The sequence below is a fragment of the Marmota marmota genome, unplaced genomic scaffold (genome assembly GCF_001458135.2).
Source record: "Marmota marmota marmota unplaced genomic scaffold, marMar, whole genome shotgun sequence".
Taxonomy (NCBI): Eukaryota; Metazoa; Chordata; class Mammalia; order Rodentia; family Sciuridae; genus Marmota; species Marmota marmota.
In genome coordinates this window covers 3,099,667-3,110,712 of record NW_026000207.1, presented here as the reverse complement: position 1 = coordinate 3,110,712, position 11,046 = coordinate 3,099,667, and the positions used below count along the sequence as shown (strand labels likewise).

General features: G+C 49.5%; 1 protein-coding gene across 1 annotated transcript; it reads left to right on the top strand.

Annotated features, from left to right (window-relative positions):
* Positions 1–7,753: 7,753 nt before the first annotated feature.
* Positions 7,754–10,272, top strand: Dprx (divergent-paired related homeobox). Its single transcript, XM_015505358.1, has 3 exons — positions 7,754–7,781; positions 8,347–8,501; positions 9,829–10,272. The coding sequence occupies exons 1-3, from the start codon at positions 7,754–7,756 to the stop codon at positions 10,270–10,272; spliced, it is 627 nt and encodes a 208-aa protein (XP_015360844.1).
* Positions 10,273–11,046: the final 774 nt, after the last annotated feature.

Genomic DNA, 11,046 nt, shown 5'->3' with positions numbered 1-11,046 from the left:
TTACTCCCTGTATGGAGTAGGACCTTCTTTTTTTTTTTTTCTATTTTTTTCAAACTAGTGATTAAACCCAAAGGCACTAAATCACTGAGCCACACCTCCAGCCCTTTACATATTTTATTTAGAGACAGGGTCTCAATAAATAATAATAATAAATCATGGAGGCCGACTTTGAACTTGAGATCCTCCTGAATCAGTCCCCCAAGTCACTGGGATTATAGGCATGCACTACCATGCCAGCCCAGGACCCCTTTTAAAATAAGACCTACTATCAGAAAAGCTAATTTTTATGGTCATCTATATAACAGAAAGGACAGGGGAAAACAGGCTTTCTATGACCTTCTTTGGAGAAGAGAATTTTGAGTTCCTATAACCTGCTTTGTGAGCCAGGAATCATGAACAGAAAGACAAATTCACACAGGAATGTGTATCAGCTGTGCCACCCAGTCCTCCCCAGCAGCACCTGCCACTCTCCTCCAGAAGGCAGATCTCTCCGCCCTCAGGCCAGGCTGATAGTCTGCTGGGGAAACTGCAGGCCCTGTCCTCTGCAGAAGAGGGGTTACCCTAGAGATGGACTGGACTTCTGGGCCCTGGAGCTCTGGATCAGAGTCGGTGGGTGGGTTCAAGCTGAGCTGGGGTGGAGACCTGTCCTGCTCAAATATCTCCTGGAATGCCCAGTGGGCAGGGCAGGGAAGGGCACAGAGGAGCCTGTCTGCAATGATGCCATCAGAAACTGACTTCTCTGTGAGTTTTTAAAGCTATGATAAAATACACACAAAATTGGCCATCTGGGGGCTGGGAGGGGGCTCAGTGGTAGGCTGCCGGCCTGCACCCAGGGCTCCCAGCACAGGGGACCTGGGGCCTGGATGTGTTCCCCCAGGCTGTGCTTCATCCCTGTGAGATCCCTGCAGCCAATCTGGTAACCCACCCGCTTCTCAGCCCTCGGCACACTCTGAGACTCAGCATGGGGACGTCTGGGATCCTGGATCCCACCCCAGCTCCCGTCTACTCTTATTTTCAAAGAGAACATGAGCCATCATAGATGTGCCTTCTTAGGCTGGCTTGAGGAAAGGTGTGGGGACAGATCTAGGGTTGTAGATGGCATTTTGTCATGTCCATGGTAACAGGTCTCCTCTTCTGATCAATCATCTTTTCTTCCACATCTTTTTTTGGGGGGGCGTATTGGGGATTGAACCCAGGGGTGCTCTGCCACTGAGCAACATCCCCAGCCCTTTCTATTTTTTATTTTGAGATTGGGTCTTGCTAAATTGACCAGGATGGCCTGAATCGGCGATTCTTCTACCTGAGCCTCCTGAGTTGCCGGAATTACAGGCATGCACCATCACATCCAGTTCCAAAAGAACTATTTTAAACACAATTTAAGAATCCAGAGACAGCTGGTTGTGATGGTGCAAACCTGTAATCTCAGAAGCTGGGAGGCTGAAACAGGAGGTTTACCAAATTCAAAGCCAGTCACAATTTAGTGAGACCCTGAGCAATTTAACCAGACCTTCTCTGAAAGTGAAAAAAAAAAAAAAATTAAAAGGGCTAAGGATATGGCTCAGAGGTTAAGTCCCCCCTGGGTTCGATCCTCAGCACCACATATAAATAAATAAATAAAATAAAGGTATTGTGTCCAAGTACAACTGAAAAAAAAAAAAAAAAAGACAGGATTTCACTGAGTTGCTAAGGGTATCACTAAATTGCTGAGGTTGGTCTCAAGTTTGCGATTCTCCATCTCTGGAGTCTCCAGAATCACAGCCTCCCTGAGGTTAAGGGCATACACTGCCACACCCAGCTGCCTCGGGATTCTTTGTTGTTTTGTTTTTTGAGGCAGGGTCTTGCTTAGTTTCTTAGACCCTCATGAAGTTGCTGAGGCTGGCTTTGACCTTGTGATCCTCTTGACTCAGCCTCCCTAGCTGCTGGGATTATAGGTGTGCACTAGCAGGCCAAATTTGCCTGATTTTTTTTTTTTTTTTAGTACTGAGGATTGAACCCATGGGGGGACTTAACCTCTGAGCCATATCCTTAGCCCTTTTAAATTTTTTTTTTTTTTCACTTTCAGAGAAGGTCTGGTTAAATTGCTCAGGGTCTCACTAAATTGTGACTGGCTTTGAATTTGGTAAACCTCCTGTTTCAGCCTCCCAGCTTCTGAGATTACAGGTTTGCACCATCACAACCAGCTGTCTCTGGATTCTTAAATTGTGTTTAAAATAGTTCTTTTGGAACTGGATGTGATGGTGCATGCCTGTAATTCCGGCNTTTATATGTGGTGCTGAGGATCGAACCCAGGGCCTCACACATGCTAGGTGAACACTCTTGCTGATCCACAGCCACAACCCCCCCCCCAATACCTTGTCTTAAAAAAATCAAAAAGCCTGAGGATGTGCCTCAGTGATAAAGCACTTGCCCAGTATGCCCAAAGACCTGGATTCAATCCCCTGCACTGTGATCAATTAAAAGAAGAAAAGAATCCCAACTTTATTACTAGTGATATTGGAACCTGAGAACTTGGGGGCGGGGGCTGTAGCATGCATTACAGGATGTTCACAATGTCCCTGGTTTTGACTCACTGGGTGTCAGGAACACCACGTGCCTTCCAATTTCTAACAAAAATGTCTCCAGACACTACTAAATGCCCACTGGGTGAGAGCCACTGGTGTCGAGCAGAAGGTGTAGCGTAATAGTTGCAGTTTCAGGGGCTGGGGATGTGGCTCAAGCGGTAGCGCGATCGCCTGGCATGCGTGCGGCCCGGGTTCGATCCTCAGCACCACATACAGACAAAGATGTTGTGTCCACCGAGAATTAAAAAATAAATATTTAAAAAAAAAAATAGTTGCAGTTTCAGTCATCTGGGTCAGTTTAACGGTAAGGGGTGAGTGGACTCTTACACCACCCACCAAGTAGGAAGGAAGGATAAACACACTCACTCCCCTTGAAGGGGAAATCCTTCCCTCAGGCATTCCGTGTGAAAGGTTAGAGACCGGAGGTTTCAGCAGCAATCTGAACCAGGTATGGGGAAACAGATGACAGGTGAAGATACGGAGGAGACTGACTCAAATCATGAAGCTTTTAGATTCTCCACAGGATTGGAGAGTGATCCCAGCACTGTAAGATAATCCCCTGATATTTAGGGAGTGGTGGCCAGCTGCTGTCCGCACTACTCTTCCAGGTGGGCAGTGATAGCCAAGGGCTGCTGCTTCTGCAGGTAGTCCCAAGAGCTCCACTGAGCACCTATGTTGCCTCTTTAAACCTGGCTTCACCTGTATCCCTAGGGCTGCAAGGCCAAGGGCTCCCTGGGGCACCAACATAGCACTCCTGAATTCAGGGACACCAGGAGCAGTTAACAGCCCTGCTGGCGCTCCAAGGGACGCTTAAATCCTCATGTCTGAGCCCACCTGCAGAGATGCCAGTGGATCAACCCTGGGGCAGGCTTCTTTAGCCTCTCCAAAAGAAAGGTAATGGCCACTTGCCAGTCCCCTTGGAGAGCTGCCAATTCTCTTCCTCCAGGTCTGCTTCCCCTCCTGGAGGTGCAGGATTATCCCTGAGGTGTGCTTTCGCAGACCCAGTTAAGGACCTCTGAGGACTTAGTTAAAATACTAAGGGAGTGAGCTACCTGGAGAAAGACTTGGAAAGCAGAGTTGCTGATTTTTGTTTTTTTCTCTTCTGTCCTAATATATTTTCCTAACACAAAAAGTTTCCTACAGTACTTAACTGTTCCGAGGTCAGCCTATGGTTCCTGGTTGTATCTTAACCCTAGGAAAAGGGAAAAATTTATACCCAAAGACAGAATTTAACAAATGATGGGGGCTGGGATTATGGCCAAGTGGTAGAGCGCTCCTAGCACGGGTGGGACCCGGGTTTGATCCTCAGTACCATGTAAAAATAAAGGCATTGTGTTGTGACCATCTACACCTAAAAAATAAATCAATAAATATTTTTTTTTAAATGATGGGCTCACGGGCTGTGGCAGGATAGAAGGCAGCAGCCTGAAGAAAGCAGTCTCCATACTTGTGGTCACTCCACTCACGCCCGCAGTGCCCCCCTGAGTGAAGGCCACACAACCTAAAATCAGCCACTTTGAAGTGAGCCAATCAGTGGCCATTAGGACGGTCACAATGCTGTTTGACCACCACCTCTGTGAAGTTCCAAAACTTTTCTATCACCCTTAAAATACAGCTTCACTAAACAGGCACTCACGCCTATTCCCCAGGAGCTCGGGAGGCTGAGGCAGGAGGATTGCAAGTGCAAGACTCTACTCAGCAACTAAGCGAGGCCCTATCTCAAAAAAAGAAATTAGTAAATAAAAGAGCCGGAGATGTGGCTCAGTGGTAGACTGACCCGGGGTTCAAACCCAGTACTGCAAAATGTTTTTCTTGTTGTGTCTGATTCACCTTTCGAAAGCTGTCCTGTTCTCTGCCTTTTAGGTGTTATGCAGACCATAGGGGAAGTGAGTTTTTCCATGCCAGAAACCCTCAGGATGTGAAAGAATTTTGCTGTCCAATGGCCCAAAAGATGCTTGGAAAGGCAATGCAGAAGAAATTAACAAATGATGGGCTGAAAATGCTAAGCTCTGCCTCCAAGAATACAGCTGGGTGTGCAGAACCGAGGCACAAGGGGGACCACGGAGGGAAGAGCCAGCAACGTCTATGTGCCTGCAGAACCCAGGAGGACTCTCTGGGTTTGATGGTGCATGCTAGTCCCAAGCAACCAGAGGCTGAGGCAGCAGGAAAACAAGTTCAAGGCCCTGCCTCAAAATTTAAAAAAAAAAAGGCTGGGGTGTGGCTCAGTAGCAAAGACCCCCTGTACAAAAAAAAAAAAAAAACAGGACTGTGACAGGCTCAGAGATATCCATGATGGGAGCCCACATTCAGAAGTTTTGGGGTTCCTCCAGTTTTGCTGGATTCCTCAGTCTCACCAAAACCTCCCTTAACATGCTGAGGTACCAGTAACCCAAGCAAGTGAGCTGATCTACAGACTGTGGCAGAAATCACTAAAAACTGAACTGCCCGGACAAGCAGCTCTTAGGCTGACCTCTTGGTAAACAGGGCATCCTCGGCATGGAGATGCACACTGTTGGGAAACACTTCCAAAAGCAAACTTCCTATGCCCATCCAATCACCTGCACAAGAGATGAGGAAAAACCAGCACTGTAGAGAAGGTGGGCATGCTGGCAATTGCGAAGACCAAGCCAAGAGGCTTCTTAGAAGGTGCTCAGCTTGAGGAACTGAACAGTAGCTTATTTCATATTAAAATACAGTGTCTCTACCTCCTTGGCTTTGGAATTTTTCTCGGGTTTAATCAGTAAGGTCTCCTTCTGGACTGTCTGGCACCTCTGCTGGACATATGTGCAATAGCATCCCCTAGTGGTCATAACAGAGCAAGACCAATTACAAGGTAACAGGAATTTGCCCTTATTAGTGTCACATTGGGATGCTGGCAAGGTCAACTTTTTTTTTTTGGGGGGGGGGGGGTACTGGGATTGAACCTGAGTGTGCTTAACCACTGAGTACATCCCCAGCCTTTTTCAGTTTTTGAGACAGGGTCTCACTAAATGGCTCAAAATCTAACTTGCTGAGGCTGACCTTGAACTCAAATCCCAAATCCCTGGGATTACAGGTATGCACCACCACACCCAGCTAACTCCCTTTCTATCATCACCTTCCTCCTCTGTAAAATGAGATTATTAGGTGGATTTAAAATTGGGATATGCAGAACAATGCTAGGCATACAACAGCACTAAAGGTTACGGAAGTTACCTGCGAGGGCCTTATCACTGACAAGAGTCCCAGCCCTCCTCATTGAGCACCATTCCCCAAAAACTTGTTAGGGATGTAAATCCTGAGGCCCTACCTGAGGCCTTGGGGTGAGTGGAGCCCAGCATCAGCCCCCTGTGACCTAACCAGCCCCTACAGGAGACGCCAGTGACTCAGATTTTTCAGGTCCACTACATACAGTGGCATCTCTCCATTTTCGTTTCTCCTGGTGTTGGAGACAGAAGCCAGGGCTTCCCGCATGCTGGGGAGATGCTCCACCCCTGAGCAACACCCCCAGCCCAGGCTTCTCCATCTTAACTGAGCATCCCAATCACCTGGGTCTCTGCCTACAAGGCAGATTTGGATTGAGTCTGAAATGAACCGAGATTCTGTTTTTTTTGTTTGTTTGTTTCTTTTTTTTTTTTGGTAATGGGTATTGAACCCAGGGGCACTGGACCACTGGGCCACACCCCAACCCTATTTTGTATTTGATTTAGAGACAGGGTCTCACTGAGTTGCTTAGTGCCTCGCTTTTGCTGAGGCTGGCTTTGAACTCACGATTCTCAGCCCCCTGGTCCGCTGAGAATCCTGCCAGCCTCAGCCACTTAGTGATTAACTAAACTACTGCTATCCCTGTTACCAAAAAATTGATAATCCCCTGAGCCGCTGGGATTACAGGCGTGCGCCACCATGCCTGGCCTGCATTCTATTTGACATTAGTTTACAAACATATCTAGATGGAATAGATTGACCCATCTTACAAGGAGATTGACCTCTTGAAACTTTCCTCATAGCTGGTTAAGGTGGCCACACCTGTAATCCCTGCAAAGTGGGAGGGTGAGGCAGGCTAATCTCGAGTTCTAGGCCAATTTAGGTAGGCCCTGTCTTAAAGGATTAGGGCTGGGGATGTGGCTCAATGGTTAAGCCACCCCTGGGTTCAATCCCCAGTACCCAAAAAAGAAAGAAACAGAAAATTCAGATCAAAAGTACACAGTTGTGGTGGTACATGCCTGTAATCCTTGCGACTCAGGAGGCTGAGGCAGGAAGATGGCAAGTTCATGGCCAGCTTTAGCTATTTAGTAGACCCTGTATCAAAAAAGAAAAATTAAAAGGCTGGGGATGTGGTTCAGTGTAAAGCATTCCTGGGTTCAGGCCCTGGTAACAAAAAAAAAAAAGAGAGAAAAAAGAACACAGCCATGGCCATGATAATTAGGAACCCTTTGCTTTCCGGGGACCCCCCCACCCCAGTGAACTCCCCACCATCTGTCCCCACACGGTGCTGCTGGAAGCCCTGGGGAAGAAGGCGACTGACAGCAGGAGAAAGGGCCACACTAAGTGCTGGCTTTGCACAGCTGCCACCTTGCATGCTGAGACTCTGTGTTTTTGACAAGTTCCCAGGAGATGCCAAAGGGCGGGTTTCAGAGTTGACTTTGAGTACTGAAGCGTCTATGTGCTCAATAAACTCTGCCCTGACTTCAGAAGGCTGCACCTGTGATTCTCCACCTCAGAAGGTGGAAGAGCAATGCACCTCTAGTAGAAATCATACTCGGAATTTTGCTCTTTCCCCAGGGCTAGCAATTATAGGGTGACATGCTCCCCTGGGGTGCTGGGTGGTTGGTAAGGAAGCCAGCTCCCATCGGCCGGCTCATCCTGTGGCGGCCACATAGAAAGCGGGCCGTTCTGGGTGACTGAGCCCAGCTGAAGAGTGATGTTCTGAGCGTGTGTAGGGATCCGCTCGGGTGTTCAGCAGGAGGGCTTTCCATGTTCGGTCTGGAGTGGGTTCACCAGGATGCCACAGCTGTGGAACACCGGGATCAGCCGCAGGGATTGGGAGAAACCCAGGGGTTCTGAAGGATCTGAGGATCAGACAGGAGGGTGGGGAAGGAGGTGGAAGAGGTGTGACTAAGGGTGTGGCTGTCCAGGGATGTACTTAAGTCTCCATGCCTCAGTTGCCCGCTCTGACTGCAGAGGCTGAGCCAGGCGTACATCCAAGTCCCAAGATGTCAGGCTCCAAGGCCCTTCCTGAAGGTAAGGCGGGAGGGCAGAAGCAGAGGCCCAAGGAGCCTCAGCTGCACTGGGACTCGGGCTGGGAGGGTGACGCTGCTGTGGCTCTGCCCAGTCTTGTGGACAGTGGAGAAGCTGCTCAGACACTGTTGTTTTGAGGTGCTGTGTTGTGTGGGGACAGGTGCATGGAGTACTGCATACCTGGCGTCTGAGTGGCAGGCCACTCTCCTCACGCTAGGTGTGGGAGAGGCTGAGACGCTTACCCCGTAGGCACAGCCCTGGGCATGAGGCCCTGGGTTGCAGTCCCTGCGCTTGCTCCACGGCCCGCTTCTCAACTGGTCACAGCAAGGACAGTTAGCAAGAAAGTGTACTGGTGGCTGCCTCTAATCTGCCTAGCTACTGCCTGAGCATATATACACAGGAACTGCTCAATAAAATCAGATCTGCTTCCTGCTTGTGTGTGATATGTCTGGGGACTTGTCATGTAGTCAGAAAGCAGGTTTAGCCCACCTGGAAAGCAGGACAGGGTCACAGTTTTGAGAGGAAAATGGGTAGCATTGCGCATTTGGACTGTTTCTCTCCTTCCAAGACAAGCAAGAGAGGCATCCCCACAAGAAGCGAACATTGTTCACGGAGAAACAGCTGGAAGATCTGACCCTGATTTTCAACAGGAACCCGTACCCAGACCCCAACCTGAGGAGACAAATGGCCTCGAAAATGAACTTAGACCCATCGGTCCTGCAGGTGGGAAGCTGACCATCTCTTCTAGCTACCTCTCTGTACCACCCTAAGCCCGGACCTCTAGGGGAGGGCCTGACCTTTGCTACCACCCCAGGTCCCAGTAGCCTAAGGCCTAGACTTTGCTACCCATAGCAACCCACCCCTCTCCAGACCCCTGCCTGCACTGAGGATGGGCAGAGTTTTTTCTGTAAGGACAAGATAGTGACTATTCCAGGCTTTGTGAGCCAGGCTGCAATCACAGCATGGACCCAGCCACAGCAACATGTAGGCAAATAAGGCTACCTGTGTTCCCAGGGACCTTATGGACCCAAGTCAGAAGTTCATGCAGTTTTCAGGCTGGGGTTATAGCTCAGTGGTAGAGCCCTGGCCTCACACAGGTGAGGCACTGGGTTCAATCCTCAGCACCGCATAAAAATAAAGGTATTGTGTCCATCTACAATTAAAAATATTTTTTAAAAGTTCGTATAGTTTTCACATCGCAAAATAATATTCTTATTCCGATTTTTTTCCCCCAACCATTTTAAAGATGTAAAAACCACCAGGCATAGTGGTGCATGCCCATATTCCCAGCAACTTGGGAGGCTGAGGCAGGAGGATCACAAGTTCAAAGCCAGTCTTCAGCAATTTAGTGAGGCCCTAAGAGAGATCACAAGTTGAAGACCAGCCTCAGCCACTTAGTGATTACCTAAACTGTTATGCCTATTTCCAAAAAATTGAAAGACCCTGTCTCAAAACAGAAAATAAAAAGAGCTGGGGATGTGGCTCAGTGGTTAAGTGCTCTTACCAGTAACAAAAACTTTTCCCCTATGGAACGCTTCATTAATTCGCATGTCCTCCTTGCACAGGGACCATGTTTTGCTACAATTTTAGTATATGTGCTGCCAAAGCAAGCCCCCCCCCCAATTTTTTTTTTTTTTAATGCAGAACCTACTCATGGGCTGGGGATATATAGCTCAGTTGATATAGTATTTGCCTCGCACGCATAAGGCCCTGGATTCAATCCCCAGCCCCACACAAAAAAAGAACCTACTCTTTGCTGAAGGGTCACACCAGGCAGGTGGCGTTTTGATTGGACCCATCATTTGGGGCAGTGGCCTGAGCTCAGGCCAAGAGCCTCCACAAGAGGGCGCCACTGCCCCGTGATCTCCCGCTCTGGGTTCCCTGGTCCCTGCCTCACTTGGTGCCCAGACAGGCTCTCCTGCTGTCCTGGGATCAGGCTGGGGGGGGTTCCCTAACGGAACCGAGGTGGGGAGCCAGCTCTTCTCACGTGGAAGTCCCCATTTCGCTGAGCAAAGGGAAACCTCTTCTGGAATCTCACTCTTCCCCTCAGGTTTGGTTCAAGAACCACAGAGCAAAACTCAAGAAACAAAAACTGCACGTCCAGCAAAAGCAGGAGGTCCCCCAGCGGGAGTCTGCGGAGCCCCAAGCCCCCCAGCGGGAGTCTGCGGAGCCCCAAGCCAAGGCCGGGCCCACCTGGAGCAGGGCAGTCGCAGCCCCTAGAGAGCCGGAGCTGGGTCCCTGCCTCGCGGCCCCAGTCTACACCAACCGCCAGACCCCCTCCTTCCAGCTCAGCATATGCCCCCCTTTCAAGATCCACACAGTCCACGCCGGGAGCCACAAAATGATCCACTTTGGCTGCTGCCGGGACCCCACCGTGTACTTCCTCCAGCAGATTTCAGAACCCCCTCCGTGCACCCCAGGCTGCACGGTGGCTCACCACCACTCCTCCGTGCCCCACCACCACTCCTCCGTGCCCAGCAGGGAGGCCACGTGACCATGGGGAGCTCTGGGAAGCGGGTGCTGCCCACCCAGAGGAACAAAGACGGGCATAGTGGGTGGCTGGGTCTCAGGCCCTCCTGGAGAATGGCCTGTGGAGTTCGGCAGGGTACTTTTGCTGTTGTTGTTTTAATACTGGAGATGGAATCCTGGGCACCCACCACTAAGCACATCTCTCCTTTTTCATATTTATTACTTAATGACAGAGCATCAGCTAAGTTGCTGAGGCTGGCCTTGAATTTGTGATTGATCCTCCTGTCTCAGCCTCCAGAATGGCTAGGATTATAGGCCTGCACCACTCGACCAGGCTCAATTTGTGAGCTCTCAGACAAATGCTACCAAGTGTGGTGACACCTGACCCAGCCTTAAGCCACTTAAGGAGAGGGAATGGTTCAATGGCTAAGTGCTCTTGGGTTTGGATCAGTCCACTACCATAAATAAAATCAATAAATAAGTGTCATTTACTATTGCCCTAAAATGTCTCATTCTGTCTTCCTCCTGTAGAAAAGGGTTTTATGTAGCTGTGAATTGTTGGGCTCCTGGGTGGTCACAGTCCTGGGATTCCTTGCTTCTGCACACTCATCTGCATGCCCTCTACACCCTGTCATGCTTTTGGTCCCCATCATGAAATTCCTGGTGTAGGCTACCTTTAATCTAGCTCACTTTTAGAGGCTCCAAGTTTCTCTGGTAGGATCCACTCTGCTTGCTGTGTCACATCAGGGCACATGGCAGCACAGCCTCCTGGTGGGAGCGATCACACGGAGAAGCAGTA

Excerpts from the sequence above, each read along its gene's own strand:
- Dprx (XM_015505358.1), top strand. The coding sequence starts at position 7,754 with ATGTCAGGCTCCAAGGCCCTTCCTGAAG. Across the intron at positions 7,782-8,346 it reads CTCCAAGGCCCTTCCTGAAG|ACAAGCAAGAGAGGCATCCC; the intron begins GTAAGGCGGGAG and ends TCTCCTTCCAAG. Across the intron at positions 8,502-9,828 it reads TAGACCCATCGGTCCTGCAG|GTTTGGTTCAAGAACCACAG; the intron begins GTGGGAAGCTGA and ends TCTTCCCCTCAG.